General features: G+C 34.3%; 1 protein-coding gene and 1 pseudogene across 1 annotated transcript; one reads left to right on the top strand and one right to left on the bottom strand.

Annotated features, from left to right (window-relative positions):
- Positions 1-594: 594 nt before the first annotated feature.
- LOC110684611 (cationic peroxidase 2-like) lies at positions 595-2,146 on the bottom strand. Its single transcript, XM_021861047.1, has 4 exons — positions 1,844-2,146; positions 1,570-1,749; positions 1,322-1,484; positions 595-1,233 (listed from the first exon to the last, which is right to left on the bottom strand). The coding sequence occupies exons 1-4, from the start codon at positions 2,078-2,080 to the stop codon at positions 830-832; spliced, it is 984 nt and encodes a 327-aa protein (XP_021716739.1). The 5' UTR covers positions 2,081-2,146; the 3' UTR covers positions 595-829.
- A 4,614-nt stretch (positions 2,147-6,760) lies between these two features.
- Positions 6,761-18,261, top strand: LOC110684640 (annotated as a pseudogene).
- The last annotated feature ends 272 nt before the right edge of the window (positions 18,262-18,533 follow it).

The following is an 18,533-nucleotide window of genomic DNA, read 5'->3' as shown; positions in this document are numbered from 1 at the left end:
CGTATCATATCGCTAATTTATAGAATAATGTACTTTTTGTAGTTTTGTTTGTAAGTAGATATCTATGTTATTATGGATTTGAAATTATTGTTATTGAATTTAAATTAAAATTATTTTTTCTGAGTTGAAAGTATTTTTATCAAACCAAAATTATTTTACTGATTCTCTAATATTTTTTAAATAAATTAAATAACAAAGTAACCCTATAAAATTGATCGAGTAAGCCCTATAATACTAACTAAGTAACCTCTAACACTGACTAAGTAACCCCTATCTATAACATGATTGGGTAACCACTGTAACATTACCAAGTAACCCCTATAGCACTAAAGAAGTAACTCTAATATTGTAATAGTTGGTGACATGGTTTGGCCAACTATGTATAAGTGTGTGATTAAATATATTATAAATGGATCTTCTTTTAAAGAACTTTTTAAAACGAATTTGATGATGGAAATAGAATTGAGTTATAGGATATTTGTTAAAAGTTATGATTAATTTTGTATATATGAAATATTAAAATTTTATCGATAATAACTCTATATAATTATTTTATCTTAAAAAATCTATTCAAAAATTGCTTAGCATCATATGTGTCACAATAATTGAGACCGGCTTTATTTATTAGTGAAATGATTCAAACATTAATTTGCTAGAAGAGTTCTTGACATACAATTACATACCAACAATTCCCAACAAGGGAGAAACATAACATTACATCAATAGAAACTTGAACAAATACAACAAACCATCATTAACATGCAATAATAATGAATTAATTAAGGTATCAATCAAATGATGCAGTTGGCCAATTTGTGAACAAAACTTCTTAGCGAACCTTCTTGCAAGTTCCAAGTCTAACTTCTCCTTCGGTAAGAACTCCAACTAAACCCATTTTGCGCATAGATGGACCAATTCTAGTTCTGAAAATCGTCTCGTCGGCAGCCGTTCGCAAGACAATGTCCTTAGTCAAAGGATGAAGAGCCAATTCTTGATCAACTTTAAGAATTCCCTTGCCTTCTATTATTCTCTTGAAGTAAGCATTGTCCAGTACGAATTCGCTACCATAAGTTTGGTCAAGGAATGCTTCCTCGGTCGAGTTAGCGTTGCGAGGACATTTCATTTTTAGGGAAGAGGCCAAATCAGAGTTCATGGTAGGGTCTGCGTCCCCATTGAAGTTGTATAGACGGTCTTCGATGTTTTCACAGTGTGCGGTTCCAACAGTGTGACAACCTAAATATATATTTATTCACCGATAATTTATTAATTAGTAACAAATATACCATCCACTTATATTAAAATTTCAATCTCAATAAATTACCTAAAAGATAAACAAAATCGTGTGTGTCTAATCCAAAACTGGCAAACAAATCGACAGCAGCAGGGATTGGAATATCGCGTCTGGGAAGCTGCTTGGCATCACTTGCTAGTGATGTGCGACCGTCTTTTCTTCCTGTTTCGACTGCGTACCAATCTGCTCCACCCTGCATAAGCATGGTAAAGAAGAGTTGATAAAATACGCGAAATAATTTTATAAGTCAAGTGGAACAAAAAGGGGTATAGACTTACCAAGTATGTAGCAGCTCTTGCTGCTAGGACGATAATGTCAGCACAAGAGACAACGCCGGGGCAGTATTTATCAAGGGCAACTTTAGCATCTTCAATGATATCATAACCGTCAACACTAAGGTTGTTACGTGCAGTTTTCTCTGTGTCTTCACCTTCAAGTAAAATTGAGGCGTCACATCCCTGTTTACATAAAGTTGAAATACGTTGTTAAATAAGTTAAGACACATTAAGCTTAGGAAAAATTTAATATAACTTAGAATGATCGAGCACATACCCTGACGAAGCAATCATGGAATTGCAAGCGAATAAGATCAGCAATGGTATCTTTGTCTTCATTGAAATGCTTCTTGACAACGTGGAAAACAATGGCCTCAACATCGACTTTGCCACACTTGCCATTGTAGTAACCAACCTTGAAATTGTCACCGCATTGGCCATAGCACTCCCCAACAAGAGTCATCACTAGGAGCCCAAGGGCTAGCGCCATTGTCGATGATTTCGCCCTTGCCATAATTATTTGCTACTTTGAAGTTTTTAGCTACTTGAATTAGTATAATGCTATGTTGTGTGGAGGAAATCAATGAAATCATTGGGTATATATATAGGTAAATTAAGAGCCTTAAACTTCATTCAAAATTCGAAGTGGACTTTTATTTGTTACTAAGTTGTGCACATGATCTGTTCTGAAAAGTGGAATAGAAGTGCCTATTGACGTGCTCTCAGTCTTAGATAAGTAGATAACACTAGCTTTATTTTATTTTTACTAGTTTGCTATGAAAAATATAGTGATTAACTTGAGAGAAATGGTCTAATTTGTTCATTCTTCCGAATTTAAAATAAGCAATCCCGGCCCAGATATATACTCCGTATATTACTTGTATCACAAATTATTTTTACTAAGTCATTAGTTGGGTATATCCGTATATGTTTGAATATTGCTCTACTTGTGTGTAATTATATTGGATAATCCATAAATTAATACCACCACTAAATCAGCAAAAAATGATGGCCCACGAACATTTAATTAAGATGAATTGTACATACTTGAGGGGCAGAGTTGAATTGATGGTAATGCTAACATATACTTCGTACAATGTTGGGGGGTAATTCTAGTAGGAAAAAATTGAAGCAGAGCGAATCGCGATAACCTTCAGGGTATCTGATGCAATAGTATTAGGTCTTCAAGAAGAAAACGAAACAGGTTAGGATGATTTTCCTTGGTTTGTATTGTTGTGTTAAGCGTGGTTACCTAATATAACACATATAAGGCCTAAACATTGGCCCGTAAGCTAATTACATTGTATGGATTAACACAACAGCAAAAGAAGTTAAGGATTCACTCCTTATAATGTTTGCCTTTGGAGCTCTGCCAAAAACCAATGCATGTGAGTGCATTTTTTACTATTGCTGAGGACTGCTGACAAGGAGGTTAAATATCATACTTGGTGGAACTGAGGTAAATTATAGTGATTAAAATTCAGGGTTTTAACTCGACTGCAGCCATAGGTAGAACCTGAGACATATCTTCAAGAGCAGCTCGTGCCACTACACCGAGTGCACCAGCTTTCAAACCTTCACTAATTCAGGATCCATCGATCTGTATTGCTACAAACTACGGAGTACTATCTTCCCCTTCACTAACTTTTCATCAAGGCAGCTCAAAAACATGACCTGCACAAAAGAAGAGTAACAATAATTTTAAGACAAATATTAAACTTTTTGGATGACTATATCTCCTCATTTGTACAAGATTTATTTTGAATTACTGGATAACTCACCTCAGTGAAGCCATATCAGAAGTCACAGTAGAATGGATGTCCATCACAGAAGGGGGTCAAGCTAAATGATCTGGCTCAAGTGACTGATTACTAAGAGTACAGGTCTCAGCAAAGTTACAAGCCGGTGGCAACGCAATGTATGTGCCCACTGCCCAATGCTGTAGAATCAAGGAACTGAGGAAGTTTGTGAACTGACTGACCTCACGTCAGGGGTGTCAGCGACCAAAGCCATTTGAAATAAAGCCTTGGAATATATATTTTTTTACAACAAAGGCTAATTATTCAAGTGAAGAACACACATTCCATAGAGGACTGAACCAGCTCATTAATGTAGTGGCTTCTTGTTGCCCCTGAAAACAAAAGACCAAAATCTCCGTCTAGGGAAAGCTTCTGTAGCCATTATCAGATACGGAGGATACAGCAATGAAATTTGCTTAATAATTTTGAAAGGGGATGAAATTACACTGCCATCAAGTATCCAAGGGTGTCCTTGACAGATGAAATGATATGCAGTACATTTGGCGAAAAAGTACTATAAGAAAAGTGTTAGATATTGAAATGATTGGGACTTCGGACACAGAGAATTATATCATTTGAGTATCCATGTCCAACATGTCGTGCACAATTGACATGGCTTCTTAACATATCCAGGTAACATAGACAGAATGAACAGAATAGTTCTCGAAATTAATAGAGAATGAGTTTCATGTCAGCCATCCAGTCCCTGAACCAACCAAAACGATAACAAAAGAAACATAGAGTGCAATTCAAGCTGCATCCTGCATAGGCTAGGTAGCTATAAATGGCATCTAAGATCATCAAAGTTGATTCTTAGGCTCGTTCTGCTAAATTAAAGAAAAATCTAAGGAAGCTCTACGCATCATCAAATTATTAGAAAAAGAAGCCAGCTTATCATCAAATTGCCAATGATTAAAACGTGGTAAGGAGAGGAAAAATAAATGCAAAGGAGGGAATTGAAGTGGTGACTCCAGAATCCAGTTGATTTCCTGCATTCTCTGAAAATTAATCCTAGGTTTCTGACAAAAAGTAAATGAATAACCATCAGCAAACAGCAACAATATGTAGGAACCTAAATCACAACAATTGTGCTTCAATTTTTAGCAATGCAGATGAATGCACCAACAAGTTTTAATCTTTGATTTGGCCTATAGAGAGTGCTAGCATTTTGTGGCATACGAAAAAAGCTGAATTTCCACAGAATCAAGATTGCACATATTCACACACAAGTTTACACACTTTATGGATGTCTGAATCATATAGCAGCATGGACGTTAATCTTCGATCCTTGCAGACTCCAAATACGAATAGTGCTGGTTGAGTTTTATCAATTGCACATATGACTTATTTATCGAAACGAGTTCATTATGCTAGTAAAAAGGTGACAGCTTACAAACGAAACTAAATTTCCAGACATCAGCCAAATAAAAAGGGGTAGTAGTCATTATTATTATCAAGTACCTGTGGTAGGCATATGCTGGAATCTAGTGTGATTGACCAAAAGTAGTTTTATCAGACACGAATTGTAGCTCATGAGAGTAGTCATTTAACAGATACCAAAACAGAAATACCCTGAAAATAGAAATCAAGAACAAACCAACTATGCTTTCCTAAAACCAGCAATATGCATATTATCTCCCCCTTTCTGGGGATGGACGACCATCTCCAATGACGAGACAAGTTGGAGTTTAACTACTGTTTAAGTTATTATCATGACATCCTTAGAATTCATAATTAAGAACTTTTATCTCTAATACGTTTTTCGACTATTTTATTTAACATTCATGTTACGGATATTTTATTTGGAACAATATGTCTTTCATTTTGAATTATACGGAGTATGTTCTTTTTTCAAGAGCAGCATCATGCTATTGCGTGTAGGATTAAATTGACTTTGCGTATAAAATTAGAAACTTTCGTGACCAATGATGAATTCCCAATTGTTCCCTTTCCCTTTGCAATTAATATAACAGTTGAAAAACAAAAATTCTCCTTATTCTCATAAAATCCAAATCATACCCACATAAAATTTTAAACTTTTTATTAGTGGATTAGACCAGTATCCAACTAAACATATATATTTACAAACATTTAAACAACACTAACAAACCCTGAAATTTAAAAATTAGAACTATAAGATATGTACAGATATCAAAGATAATCTTATACAAAATATATCCTAAACCTAGGATGAGAATATTCTATGGATATTCTCTATCACACCCCCGCAGTCAGAGCGGGAGAAAATCGGATGCTCAGACTGGATCTGAATCACGCATCGAACGGTAAGGATAGTATAGTAACCCATGATCAAAAGAGAAAGTAGTAGAGATGTGCCGATGATGACGAGAGAAGCAACAGCCACGACCTACATAGAGTAGAGATAAGCACTGCTAGGCCGGAGGAGAAGGAGAAGAGCCGCACACAGACTTGGGCTAAGTTGCAGATCCAGAGAAGAAGAAACTAAGGGATCAAACCATCATCGGGAAGAAGACACTACACTACCACGTGAAATCACAGTTGAAGAAAAATAAATAAAATTGCGCAAGAAAAGATTAAATCCCACCGCTTGAAATTAATCAATTCTCAGAAGAGAAACCAGGTAGCAAGAAGTAATACTCCACAAAGATTCCAAGTGCTGCAACAATAAAAGGAGCTAACTTGATAGCAAAAGAGATGTGCAAAAGTTGACCTTATTGTGATATACCACCACCCAAACAAAATCTATGTGATTATGTGTTAAAAAACCAATGAGGCAATGTAAGAATCATTGTTGGTCATGGGGAGGTGGAAATAGAGTGCGGCACATGGAGTAGGTTGGCAGATGTGGTTACTGCCAGTAGTGGGAGGCGATAGTGTATGCGATTGCCAACAATGATGGAGGAGGCCTTCGCGATTGCTACTGTTGGTGGGAGGCGCAAGATTACATAAAGATTCTAAAAAAAAACTTTGAGAAAAGAAAAAAAAGATCTATATGTGTGTTTGCGGAAGCATAAAAAACTTTGTATATCCCGCCGGTGGATTTAATTTTCTAACCCACCGGCAGGGTGAGAATTTTTGTATATAATCCCAAGATCTAACCTAAACTGTGATACCATGTCAGATAATATAAACTCCTTGATTAGAGTGATTTCCATTGATCAATATTTATAGGGTTACAATGAGAAACCTAATCATATTAGAGAACATAAGATATGTATAGATATCAAAGATAATCTTATACAAAATATATCCTAAACCTAAGATGAGAATATTCTATGGATATTCTCTATCACTTATGTTACTGATAAGTGCATAATATACTATATTTTTAGTCCCCAATATTAGTCCAATGGCCGTTTTATATTTGTTATTTTATGATTTTGTTTACTTTTATTATTTTAGAGTTTATTTAATTCTTTATTTTATTTTATAGCTATTTTTATAATAATTGGTACTTAATATCAAGTTGTGTGTTTTGATAGGAAAGTGAGAAGAAAAAGGAGTAGGATTGACAAGTACAAATAATTAAAAGAAGCCCATTTGTTTTACTACTTCAAGTACCACCACGTGCCATCATCTAAAAGAAAGGAAAAAATGAGATAAGAAGAAAAGAAGAAAAGGGTGCGTGAAAACCAAAGCTAAGAACAACACCTCTCAACTCCATGTTTATCTTCATCAAGCTCAAAATCTTTCTTCAACACACCCGAAATTCAAGGAAGTGATGAATTCTTATCCTATTTCAAAATTTATCCTCCCGAACCCAAAAATCAATGGCTGTTTTTGGGTATAAAAAAAACCCAATTATTCATACGGAGGACACACAACTTAGCCAATAATTATACAAAGAGTACGAGAGTTCGAGTGAGTCCGTAATTGGGCAATTGGTGAAGAGAAGATAGCCATTGGAGGGCAGCTTAGTCTCGAATCCAAGGTAGAACAAGAACGAAGGTGAATCGCGGGGTCGAAGCCGGGTTTATTCGGGTGTTCTTCAGAGTATATTTTATAAGTCTTCTTCTGAAATTATTTGTTCAATACTACTGATTTATTTGATGTTCTTTGCTAAATTGATGAATTACTTTTATTGGATTATTGATATTATAATTGATTCTTGATAGTATTATTTTTTCGATTTAATGGGTATTTGAAATTTGCTCGTTCTTGATTATTAAATTTGCAATTTGACATTGATTGTTATCTATCATGTTATTAGTTGTGAATTATTGCTATCTATATGATTTGGCTTAGTTTGAATTATATAGTGAAGTAGTATCTAATTTTTATCAAGTCTGCGATTATGGTTTGGTTTAAATCAGAGGGCATTTTCAATCTAATTATTCTAAGCATTTATGTGATTAGTTTAATTAGGACTAACGAGGTCTCCTAGTTGTTAATGCTTCCGTATCTAACTCATGCAAGTTGCGAAATATTTGTGTTAATTAGATCGGTTTAGAGTCAATTTCGGCTTAGTCCAAATTTGGTTTCAAGTAAGAGAGATAGGGAGTCTTTGTTACTATAGTCTCTACGATTAGTCTAATCGTTAAATTGAGTATTTTGCAGAGTCGGTCAATTGTTGTTATCAATAGTTTAGTATGAGTAGTGCCGAAGTGGAATTGGTTAGTTGTGTCGTCAATAGTAGTTTATTAGTTTAGTTCCGTATTAGTTTTATTAGTTTAGTATTATCTAAAACAAACCCCCCCATTCTATGTACATATGTGAATAAATGTATAGTATGTAAGTTTCAGTAATATATCTAGTTAAACCTTGATTAAAGAGTTAAAAGTCTCGTCGTGGGATCGACCCTTGCTTACCCTTTTACTAGTTGTTAATATTTTTGAAAGTTAAGTTAGGAAAATAAATATTTAATTTTATACGGTAAACGACACGTATCAAATTTTGGCGCCGTTGCCGGGGAGATAAATTTTAACTCTTAAAATCAAGATTTAATCTGTATTTCTAATTATATATCTGTGTGATAAGTTGTTACTTATATACGGAGAATGAATTAGCTAATTATAGCCTTCATGCTTACTGTTAGAGGTGTTAGTTACTCTGTTCCACTCATATAAAATCTTTTATACATGATCAATTTTTAGAAGTAATGTCTGCTTTTCATATACTTTCGTTTAACATCATGTTCATGCCTTCAAGTGTGTCAATTTTCTTCATTAGTTGTTAATTTCTTTTAAAGCCAAAATAAACATACATTAGGTGAGGTTGGGTACACTTTCGTTTAATTCTTAATTTAGCCCAACCTATTTGGAAACGGTATGTAGAGGAGTAGTAATTAGTGCATTGCTTGTTTCTTGGCCAAATTTTTGCAAGTAATGATTATTGATTAACTCTCTTAATATTTTGGTGCATGGGTGCAGGATAAGTATATTTCAAGTTGCATAATACTTTTATTTTTGCACACATATGTTTGTTCTCCTTATGATAATTGAACTATGGTATTAATCTAATCACAACTAATGATAATAGGTAAAACACTCGTATTATGGTAGTGGGAATTAAAACAGTTACTAGGAGTTGTCATTAGATATTATCTTACATTGAGTTTCTGTTCAGGAATTAAGTAACTAATAAGCCACTATTGTCCTACACTAGGCTCTTACATATAACTTAAGAGTGGTATGTACTGAACACTTCACTAGTTAAGTCATCCTTGCCATTAATAAAGTATTAGTGGAATATACTGAACATTTTACTTTCTAATGATCTTTATAAGATTTGGTAGGATTAAGTAGTTGAGGTAGCTTAAAGTCACTCTCAAATTAAGTTGACTTATATTGATTTGCTATTAACGTGCTTGCATATATATGATTTCGTGCCTAACTGTGGGTTAGTCAGATAATGAACACTAATTTTAGTAGCATTGCTGAATAGATTTGTCACTATTTTATTGCTATTAAAGGTCAAGAGATAAATGGTTAAGTTGAGTTATAAAAACTCTGAAATGAACTGATTGACAGTAGTTAAAACTGTTGGTAGAGTATATTTTAGATGCAAAATAGTATTAAGGACAAATTTGTTCTGTTAGGATTATTTTGTTTCAAGTGCATCTGAATTAACTCAAATTATATGTTTGTGATTCATGTTTAGTTCATGTTCTGCTTAGACTGCTCAAAATGATTCTTGTTCCAATTACATTTCTTTGCAAGTTTTAATCTCTTATGAGAATTCTGATAAAAAAAAAAAAATTGTAAAAGAAGCTGAATTATGTATGCTATAAAGTGTTTTAGTAGTAAAATTTAACGATTTAGTGTCCAAATATAAGCTGCTCTTGTGCTATTATAATCTCAAAATCAGAAGTAAAAGTAGTTTATAACCAATCTGGCTGAATAAGATTGACAATCAGTTAGCTTTATATGTTGAATTTGACAATGCATGAGTATTAGTATGCCTACTCCTACATTCAGGAAGACCAGTGTGTACTAGTTTCATATCTTTTTGAGTAAAAACTGAGCAGAATATATATATGACAACTGATTTAATGGGATTGCATAATGTCTTGGTCTGCCAAGCTAGGTTCGGATAATTCTTTAGCTTGCCTGATGTTGATTTGCTACTGGAAATTTAGCTACATGAAATCTAAAATGCATGTCTAAGTAATTGATCTCATTACAGCGTATCTGTTAAAGCTATAAATCCTGCCTAGTTATAAGCTGCTAAGTTCTGACCAGAAGGTGATTATTGAACTCTACATTTCTACACTAAAATTTCAAGCTCATCTTTCCATTAATTTTTGTTTTTCTTTATAGGTGTATGTACGCGTACGATAAAGAAGCTAGACTTCAGCGCATTAAAGCATACGTAGGCTTCCTAAACGAGGTTGAACCAGAGAAGTTGCTTCACATTTTCAGTGCTGAACCGGAACTTGAAATAGAAGATCCATTACCGATTGAATACAAGAACATGGCAGAACGAACACTGAAGGAATTGGGAGCACCGAGAACAGGAGAAGACCCTCTGTGCATTGTCTTTCCAGAGCTAGAGAATCCTCTAAAGCTGAATTCAGGTTTCCTTAATCTTCTCCCTAAATTCTATGGGAACGCAGGTGAGAATCCTTATAGACACTTAAAAGAATTTAAGGTTGTATGTTCTTCCATGAATCCAGAAGGCGTAGAACAAGAACATATTAGATTGCATGCTTTTCCTTTTTCTTTGCAAGATCCTGCCAAAGAGAGGCTATATGAGCAACTTTCACCTAGTTCTATTAATTCTTGGGCAGAAATGGAAAGAGTTTTTCTTGAAAGATTCTTTCCTGCGAGTCGTATTGGTTCTATTAGGAAGGAAATTTGTGGAATTAGACAAAATAATAACGAATCTTTATATGAGTATTGGCAACGTTTTAACAGACTTTGTTCATCTTGTCCCCAACACCAAATAAGTGAGCAATTGTTAATTCAATATTTTTATGAGGGGTTGTTACCTAATGAGAGAGGTATGATAGATGCATCAAGTGGGGGGGCATTAGTAGATAAAACTCCAACGGAAGCTAGAAAGTTAATTTCTAATATGGCTCAAAATACTCAACAATTTGGCAGTAGAAATGATGTTAAAAGAGTTAATGATGTGGACTTAAGTGGAATTAAAAATCAATTACAAGAAAATGCTCAACAAATTGCTGCTTTAACCACCTAAAGTGTCTAAAATTGTTCCTGGTTATGAGTCTACAGCTAGAGTATGTGGTGTTTGCTCTGATTTTTCTCATGCTACTGATGAATGTCCTACTTTACAAAGTGAAGATGTTAATGCCTTAGGAGGTTTTCCTGGTCAATCTCAAAGGAAATATGACCCTTTTTCTAATACTTATAATGAAGGTTGGAAAGATCACCCTAACCTTAGGTATGGACCTAGACCACCATTTTCTCATTCTAATCAAACTAGGCCATTTGTTCAACAAAATTCACAACAACAATCTGGTTCATCATTAGAGGATTTAGTGAAACAATTGACTACCCAAATTGGACAAGTTCATAGTCAAGGTGTTCAATATCAAAAGAAAACTGACACTCACCTACATCACATAGATACTCAAATAGGTCAAATTAGCACTTCCCTTAGTAATTTGGAATCTCAGCTTTCGAATAGGCTCCCTTCTCAAACACTTGCCAATCCAAATGAACATGCTAAAGCTGTAACACTTAGAAGCGGTAAAGAGTTAAAGGAACCTAAAATAAAGAATAGAGAAATAGAGAAAGAGGTAGAAGTCAGACCTAAGGATGATTTAGCTAGTGAGAGTAAGGAAAAACATGATACAGAAAGTGAGAAAGAACTGGAAAAGAAGGGTAATTTTGATGTGAATTATGATGTTTCTCGTTTTAAAGATATTCCCCCTTTTCCTTCCCGATTTGCTAAAGCTAAGAAGGAGGCCCTTGACAATGAAATACTTGAAACATTTAGGAAGGTTGAAGTGAATATCCCTCTTCTTGATGCTATTAAACAGATACCTAAGTATTCTAAGTTTCTAAAAGAACTTTGTACTAACAAAAGGAACTTCAAGCCTCGTGAAAAGGTAAGAATGGGTGAGAACATATCTGCTGTAATTCAAAAGAAACTTCCTCCAAAATGCAAAGATCCTGGCATGTTTTCTATCCCATGTAAAATTGGTAACACTAAATTTGAAAGATGCATGTTAGACTTAGGTGCTTCAATTAATGTCATGCCTAAATCTGTATATGATACTTTGAATGTGGGTCCTTTGTCTAAAACTAATGTTGTTATCCAATTAGCTGATAGATCTAATGCATTTCCTATGGGAGTTTTGGAAGATGTACTTGTTCAAGTGAATGAACTAGTTTTTCCTGCTGATTTTTATGTGCTTGATATGGGTGATAGATCTGATAGTGTTCCTTTATTGTTGGGTCATCTTTTTCTAAAGACTTCCAAAACTAAAATTGATGTTCATGAAGGTAATTTGACAATGGAATTTGATGGAGAAATGATTAAATTCAACATATTTGATGCTATGAAATACCCTAATGATATCAGTAATGTTAGTTCTGTAGATTCATTTGATGCATGTGACTGGATGGCTCAGGATGTTTTTGATGAGTGGTGTAAAAATCTATTTGAAAATGGTGTGTTTGGTGATTTTAAGGAAAAAAAAATGGTTGATTCTTTTGTAGTTTCATCTGATGTGATTGAACCTGATGCTTGTGATGGATGTGAAAAATCTTTACCTTCTATTGTGCCTAAATTGATCCCTTCTACTGTTAAGCCACCTGAATTAGAATTGAAGCCCCTTCCTTCTAATTTGAAGTATGCTTATTTGGGTGATAATGAGACTCTACCTGTGATCATTTCAAGTTCTTTAAATGAATCTCAAGAGACTAAGTTATTGAATTTGCTTAAAAATCACAAGGAAGCCTTAGGATGGACTTTAGCTGACATAAAAGGCATTAGTCCCGCCATGTGCATGCATAAAATTTTTCTTGAAAAAGATGCTAAACCAACTAGAGAGGCTCAACGTAGATTAAATCCTTCAATGATGGAAGTAGTTAAAAAGGAAATTCTAAAATGGTTAGATGCAGGAGTGATATATCCTATTTCCGATTCTCAATGGGTAAGTCCTATACATGTGGTACCTAAAAAGAGTGGAATAACAGTTGTCGAAAATAATAAAGGAGAATTTGTCCCCACTAGAGTTTCTAATGGATGGAGAGTTTGTATTGACTATAGGAAGCTTAATCAAGCTACTAGAAAAGACCATTTTCCTCTGCCATTTATTGATCAGATGTTAGATAAACTTGCTGGACAATCTTTCTTCTGTTTTCTGGATGGTTATTCAGGTTACACACAAGTACCCATTGCCCCTGAAGATCAGGATAAAACCACTTTTACCTGTCCTTTTGGTACATTTGCTTTTAGAAGAATGCCTTTTGGTTTATGTAATGCTCCAGGAACTTTTCAGAGATGTATGATGAGCATATTTTCTGATTTAATCGAACATGATATGGAAGTTTTTATGGATGACTTTACTGTTTTTGGTGATTCATTTGATAGATGTCTTCATGCTTTAACTCGTGTTCTGAAGAGATGTGTTGAAACTAATCTTGTTTTGAATTTTGAAAAGTGTCATTTCATGGTAGAACAAGGCGTGGTTCTTGGTCATATTGTAAGCGCTCAAGGTTTAGAGGTAGACAAAGCTAAAATTGAGGTGATAAGTTCTCTGCCTTATCCTAAATGTGTTCGCGAAGTTAGATCATTTTTAGGACATGCTGGTTTTTATAGGCGTTTTATAAAGAATTTTTCAAAAATTGCTTCACCTTTATGTGCTTTGCTTGCTAAAGATGCTGTTTTTGACTTCAATGATGAATGTAAGAAAGCTTTTGATGATTTAAAAGCCAAGCTGACAAGTGCTCCTGTTATTAGACCCCCTGATTGGTCGTTACCTTTTGAAATAATGTGCGATGCTAGTGATAAAACCATAGGAGCTGTTTTAGGCCAAAAGAAGGGTAAAGAGTCTTATGTGATACATTATGCTTCTAAATCACTTGACCCTGCCCAATGCAATTACACTGTGAATGAAAAAGAAATGTATGCTGTGATATTTGCTTTGGAAAAGTTTAGAACTTATTTACTTGGTACTCATGTGATTGTTTATTCTGATCATGCGGCTCTAAAATACTTGATAAAGAAGAGTCATTCAACACCTAAGTTACTTAGGTGGATGCTTCAATTACAAGAGTTTGATCTAGAAATTAGGGATAAAAAAGGTGTTGAAAATCAAGTTGCTGACCATTTGAGTAGGATTGTCCCTAGAGAAGATTGGCCTATGATAAGTGATTTTTTCCCCGATGAACAATTGCTTTCTTTATATCATGTTGAAACTCCTTGGTATGCCGATATGGTTAATTACTTAGTAACTAGGAAGTTTCCCCCTTTTCTAACTAAGGCCCAAAGAGAAAAGATAAAGTCGGAATCTAAATACTACATATGGGATGATCCTTATTTGTGGAAATCTTGCTCTGACCAAGTAATTAGACGGTGTGTAGATAAACCTGAACATGATTCTATACTAACATTTTGCCATAGTCTTGAAAGTGGAGGACACTTTGGTCCTCAAAGGACTGCTCATAAAGTCTTAGAATGTGGTTTGTATTGGCCTACTATTTACAAGGATGCTTATTTATTTTGTAAGGCTTGTGAACGCTGCCAGAAATCTGGAAATCTGTCTAAAAGAAATGAAATGCCCCAATCTGGAATTTTAATTTGTGAAATATTTGATGTGTGGGGCATTGATTTTATGGGTCCCTTTCCCGTTTCTTTTGGTAATGTTTACATCATTCTTGCTGTTGATTATGTGTCTAAATGGGTAGAGGGGAAAGCTGTAATAACCGATGATGCTAAAACGGTTGTTAAGAGTCATATATTTAATAGATTTGGCATGCCTAAGGCCATCATTAGTGACAGAGGAACCCACTTTTGCAATAAAACATTTGGTGCCCTTCTGGAAAAATACCACGTGACTCACAGAGTAGCCACTGCATACCACCCCCAAACAAGTGGATAGGTTGAATTGTCGAATAAGGAGATAAAGGGTATTTTGGAAAAAATGGTTAACCCAAGTAGAAAGGATTGGAGCCTTCGTTTAGGTGATGCTTTGTGGGCATATAGAACTGCATATAAAACTCCTTTAGGAATGTCTCCATTTAGACTTGTATTTGGAAAAGCGTGTCACTTACCTGTGGAAATTGAGCATAAGTCTTATTGGGCAGTGAAGCAATGTAATTTAGACTATGATCTTGCTGGGAAAGAAAGGAAATTACAGTTACTTGAGTTGGAAGAATTGAGGTTAGAGGCATATGAAAATGCCAAAATCTATAAAGACAAGACCAAAGCCTACCATGATAAAAATATAGATAGAAAATCATTTCAGGTTGGCCAGAAAGTCCTTTTATTTAATGCTCGATTGAAATTATTTCCAGGAAAATTACAAACTAGATGGCTTGGCCCCTTTGTTGTTACTACTGTTTTTCCTCATGGTGCAATAGAAATCAAAGATTTCAATACTAACAAAATTTTCAAGGTTAATGGCCACAGGTTAAAACCATTCTATGATCAAGCTTATGTGACCATGATTGAAGACATTTTATTTGAACAAGCATGAAAAGAGAAATGTCGAGCCAACGACGTAAACCAAAGGCGCTGATTAGGAGGCAACCCAAGATTAATTATTTCTTTCCTTACAATTTTATTTATTTATTTATTTTACTCATTTTATTTTATTTTTCAGCATTCACTCCCTACATATTTACGCTAAATTGTGCTTATAACTGAGTTGCAATTGCTGCACTAATTCACTCCTGTCTCACAGAATATTTTAGTTACAATAGTATATATTTTAACAACTGAAATTCACTATACACTGAGTTTTGCTAGTCGGTTTGCAAGAGCTTAGCTAGTTTAGTTGTGGCTTAGAATATCTCATTTGGTGTCAATGTTCTGTCCAGAATTGCAACCTTTCTTATCATCACAGTCTTATTATAAAGTGCACTGACATTCTGCCTTAATTATGCCTTTCCAGGAATTTGCTTCTTCTTGTGCTGTGTACCAGATTCACAAAATGGTAGATTCCTGCTGCAACTTTGGACATATTCATAAATCTTCGATACTTTAAAATCTGTTGCTCAATGAATAGAGCAGAAGCACAACAATAAAGAAAATAAAGGCAGACCAACCTGAGTCATCAAAACAGAGAACAGAACCAGCTAAGTTTCTTCTCCTTTTTCTTCATTTCTTTTTCATCGAGGACAATGAAAAGTTTAAGTGGGGGGGCCACTGTTGTTTTCTATATTTTGGATGTTGGGATGTTAGTTTGGGTTACAATTTTAGCAACAAAGTTGTTTGACTATGACCATTTTTAGGGGAGATGTTGCCGATTTTTTTTAGATATTGGAAATTTTGAGCTAATAGCAGTAAAATACAAAAAAAAAAAAAAGTGTTTTTATTCTCCGGTATTCTTGATAACCTATCCTTTAAGCTTTTGTCATTTCCCTCTGAAACTGCAACTAATTCATGTTTTGAAAATGATTTAGGCATTTAAAACAGTTTCTACGCCACATCAACCAAAAAGCCTATCCCTATTATTTTCCATGAATAAATCACAAATGTACCTCTACTTACACATCAAATGGTTAACCTTTTTGAAATTAGTAGAGCATATTAAAGTGTGATGTAAAAATGGTTGTTGATATTCAGTGGTGATACATACAGTACTATAAAGTGAAAGTTTCAATATTAGGCCCTGCGTACCAATGATTGGGTATATGTGTTAATCAATTCACATATAGTGAATTACAAAAAAAAAATAAAATAAAAAAAAAATAAAAAATTCAAACCCAGTTATGTACGTGTGATGTTTCTATCTCTTGCTTGTGTAGTTTGAGTAAGTAGATCCTTAGGGGGATCTTAAAGCCTAGTGCCTTGGACCAACTAGACCGGGAGCCACTGGTCGAACACTCGTTACATGGACTACTCAACAGAGATTGAACATTAAGAGTCATGAAACTTACAAAAAAAAAAAGAAAAAAAAAAGTAGAAAAAAAAAGAAGAAGGGGGCAGTGTACATAAAAGTTCAATGTGCACTCAAGAAATATTTGTTATGAGGAATATTTGATTTGGTTGTAATCATACTATGCTCTACTAATTTATAGAATATTACCACCACAATCCCATAATTATTGTCATATCCTTCATTTACCTAAACCCCCATGATAACCTTAAAATTAAAAGTCCTAATGATTTGAGACATGTAAATTGGTATAAGCAAGGAGGGTGAAAAATGATAAAAGTTAACCAACCAAGTTGTCAAGTTATGTTGGAGAAAGTTTTATGAATTGTGTTTTAAAATTGTTTATTGCTATTTAGTTGAAAATTTCTGAATAACAGACTTTGTGGGTATGTCTACTGCAAACCCTCACGAGACCGTACTCGTCCTCTAAGGGGAACTTAGGGGTTTAAAGGGCTTGTTGCACGTGCTAAGTGTAACCGTGATTCATACGACAATGAGTTAGGTTTATTGCTTTTATAGGTTAGTTTTATTTAGTTTGTTCGAGGGCGACCAAAGACTAAGTGTGGGGGAATTTGATAAGTGCATAATATACTATATTTTTAGTCCCCAATATTAGTCCAATGGCCGTTTTATATTTGTTATTTTATGATTTTATTTACTTTTATTATTTTAGAGTTTATTTTATTCTTTATTTTATTTTATAGCTATTTTTATAATAATTGGTACTTAATATCAAGTTGTGTGTTTTGATAGGAAAGCGAGACGAAAAAGGAGTAGGATTGACAAATACAAATAATTAAAAGAAGCCCATTTGTTTTACTACTTCAAGTACCACCACGTGCCATCATCTAAAAGAAAGGAAAAAATGAGATAAGAAGAAAAGAAGAAAAGGGTGCGTGAAAACCAAAGCTCAGAACAACACCTCTCAACTCCATGTTTATCTTCATCAAGCTCAAAATCTTTCTTCAACACACCCGAAATTCAAGGAAGTGATGAATTCTTATCCTATTTCAAAATTTTATCCTCCCGAACCCAAAAATCAATGGTTGTTTTTGGGTATAAAAAAAACCCAATTATTCATACGGAGGACACACAACTTAGCCAATAATTATACAAAGAGTACGAGAGTTCGAGTGAGTCCGTAATTGGGCAATTGGTGAAGAGAAGATAGCCATTGGAGGGCAGCTTAGTCTCGAATCCAAGGTAGAACAAGAACGAAGGTGAATCGCGGGGTCGAAGCCGGGTTTATTCGGGTGTTCTTCAGAGTATATTTTATAAGTCTTCTTCTGAACTTATTTGTTCAATACTATTGATTTATTTGATGTTCTTTGCTAAATTGATGAATTACTTTTATTGGATTATTGATATTATAATTGATTCTTGATAGTATTATTTTTTCGATTTAATGGGTATTTGAAATTTGCTCGTTCTTGATTATTAAATTTGCAATTTGACATTGATTGTTATCTATCATGTTATTAGTTGTGAATTATTGCTATCTATATGATTTGGCTTAGTTTGAATTATATAATGAAGTAGTATCTAATTTTTATCAAGTCTGCGATTATGGTTTGGTTTAAATCAGAGGGCATTTTCAATCTAATTATTCTAAGCATTTATGTGATTAGTTTAATTAGGACTAATGAGGTCTCCTAGTTGTTAATGCTTCC

The sequence above is a fragment of the Chenopodium quinoa genome, unplaced genomic scaffold (assembly GCF_001683475.1).
Source record: "Chenopodium quinoa cultivar QQ74 unplaced genomic scaffold, ASM168347v1, whole genome shotgun sequence".
NCBI classification, from domain to species: Eukaryota; Viridiplantae; Streptophyta; class Magnoliopsida; order Caryophyllales; family Amaranthaceae; genus Chenopodium; species Chenopodium quinoa.
Note: the sequence above shows the minus strand (reverse complement) of the source record. Positions and strands in the feature narration are given on the sequence as shown.

Coding starts and splice junctions, on each gene's coding strand:
- LOC110684611 (XM_021861047.1), bottom strand. CDS start 2,080: ATGGCAAGGGCGAAATCATCGACAATGGCGCTAGCCCTTGGGCTCCTA. Junction 1,485..1,569: donor CAAGAGCTGCTACATACTTG/GTAAGTCTATAC, acceptor ATGCTTATGCAG/GGTGGAGCAGATTGGTACGC. Junction 1,234..1,321: donor CGATTTTGTTTATCTTTTAG/GTAATTTATTGA, acceptor ATATATATTTAG/GTTGTCACACTGTTGGAACC.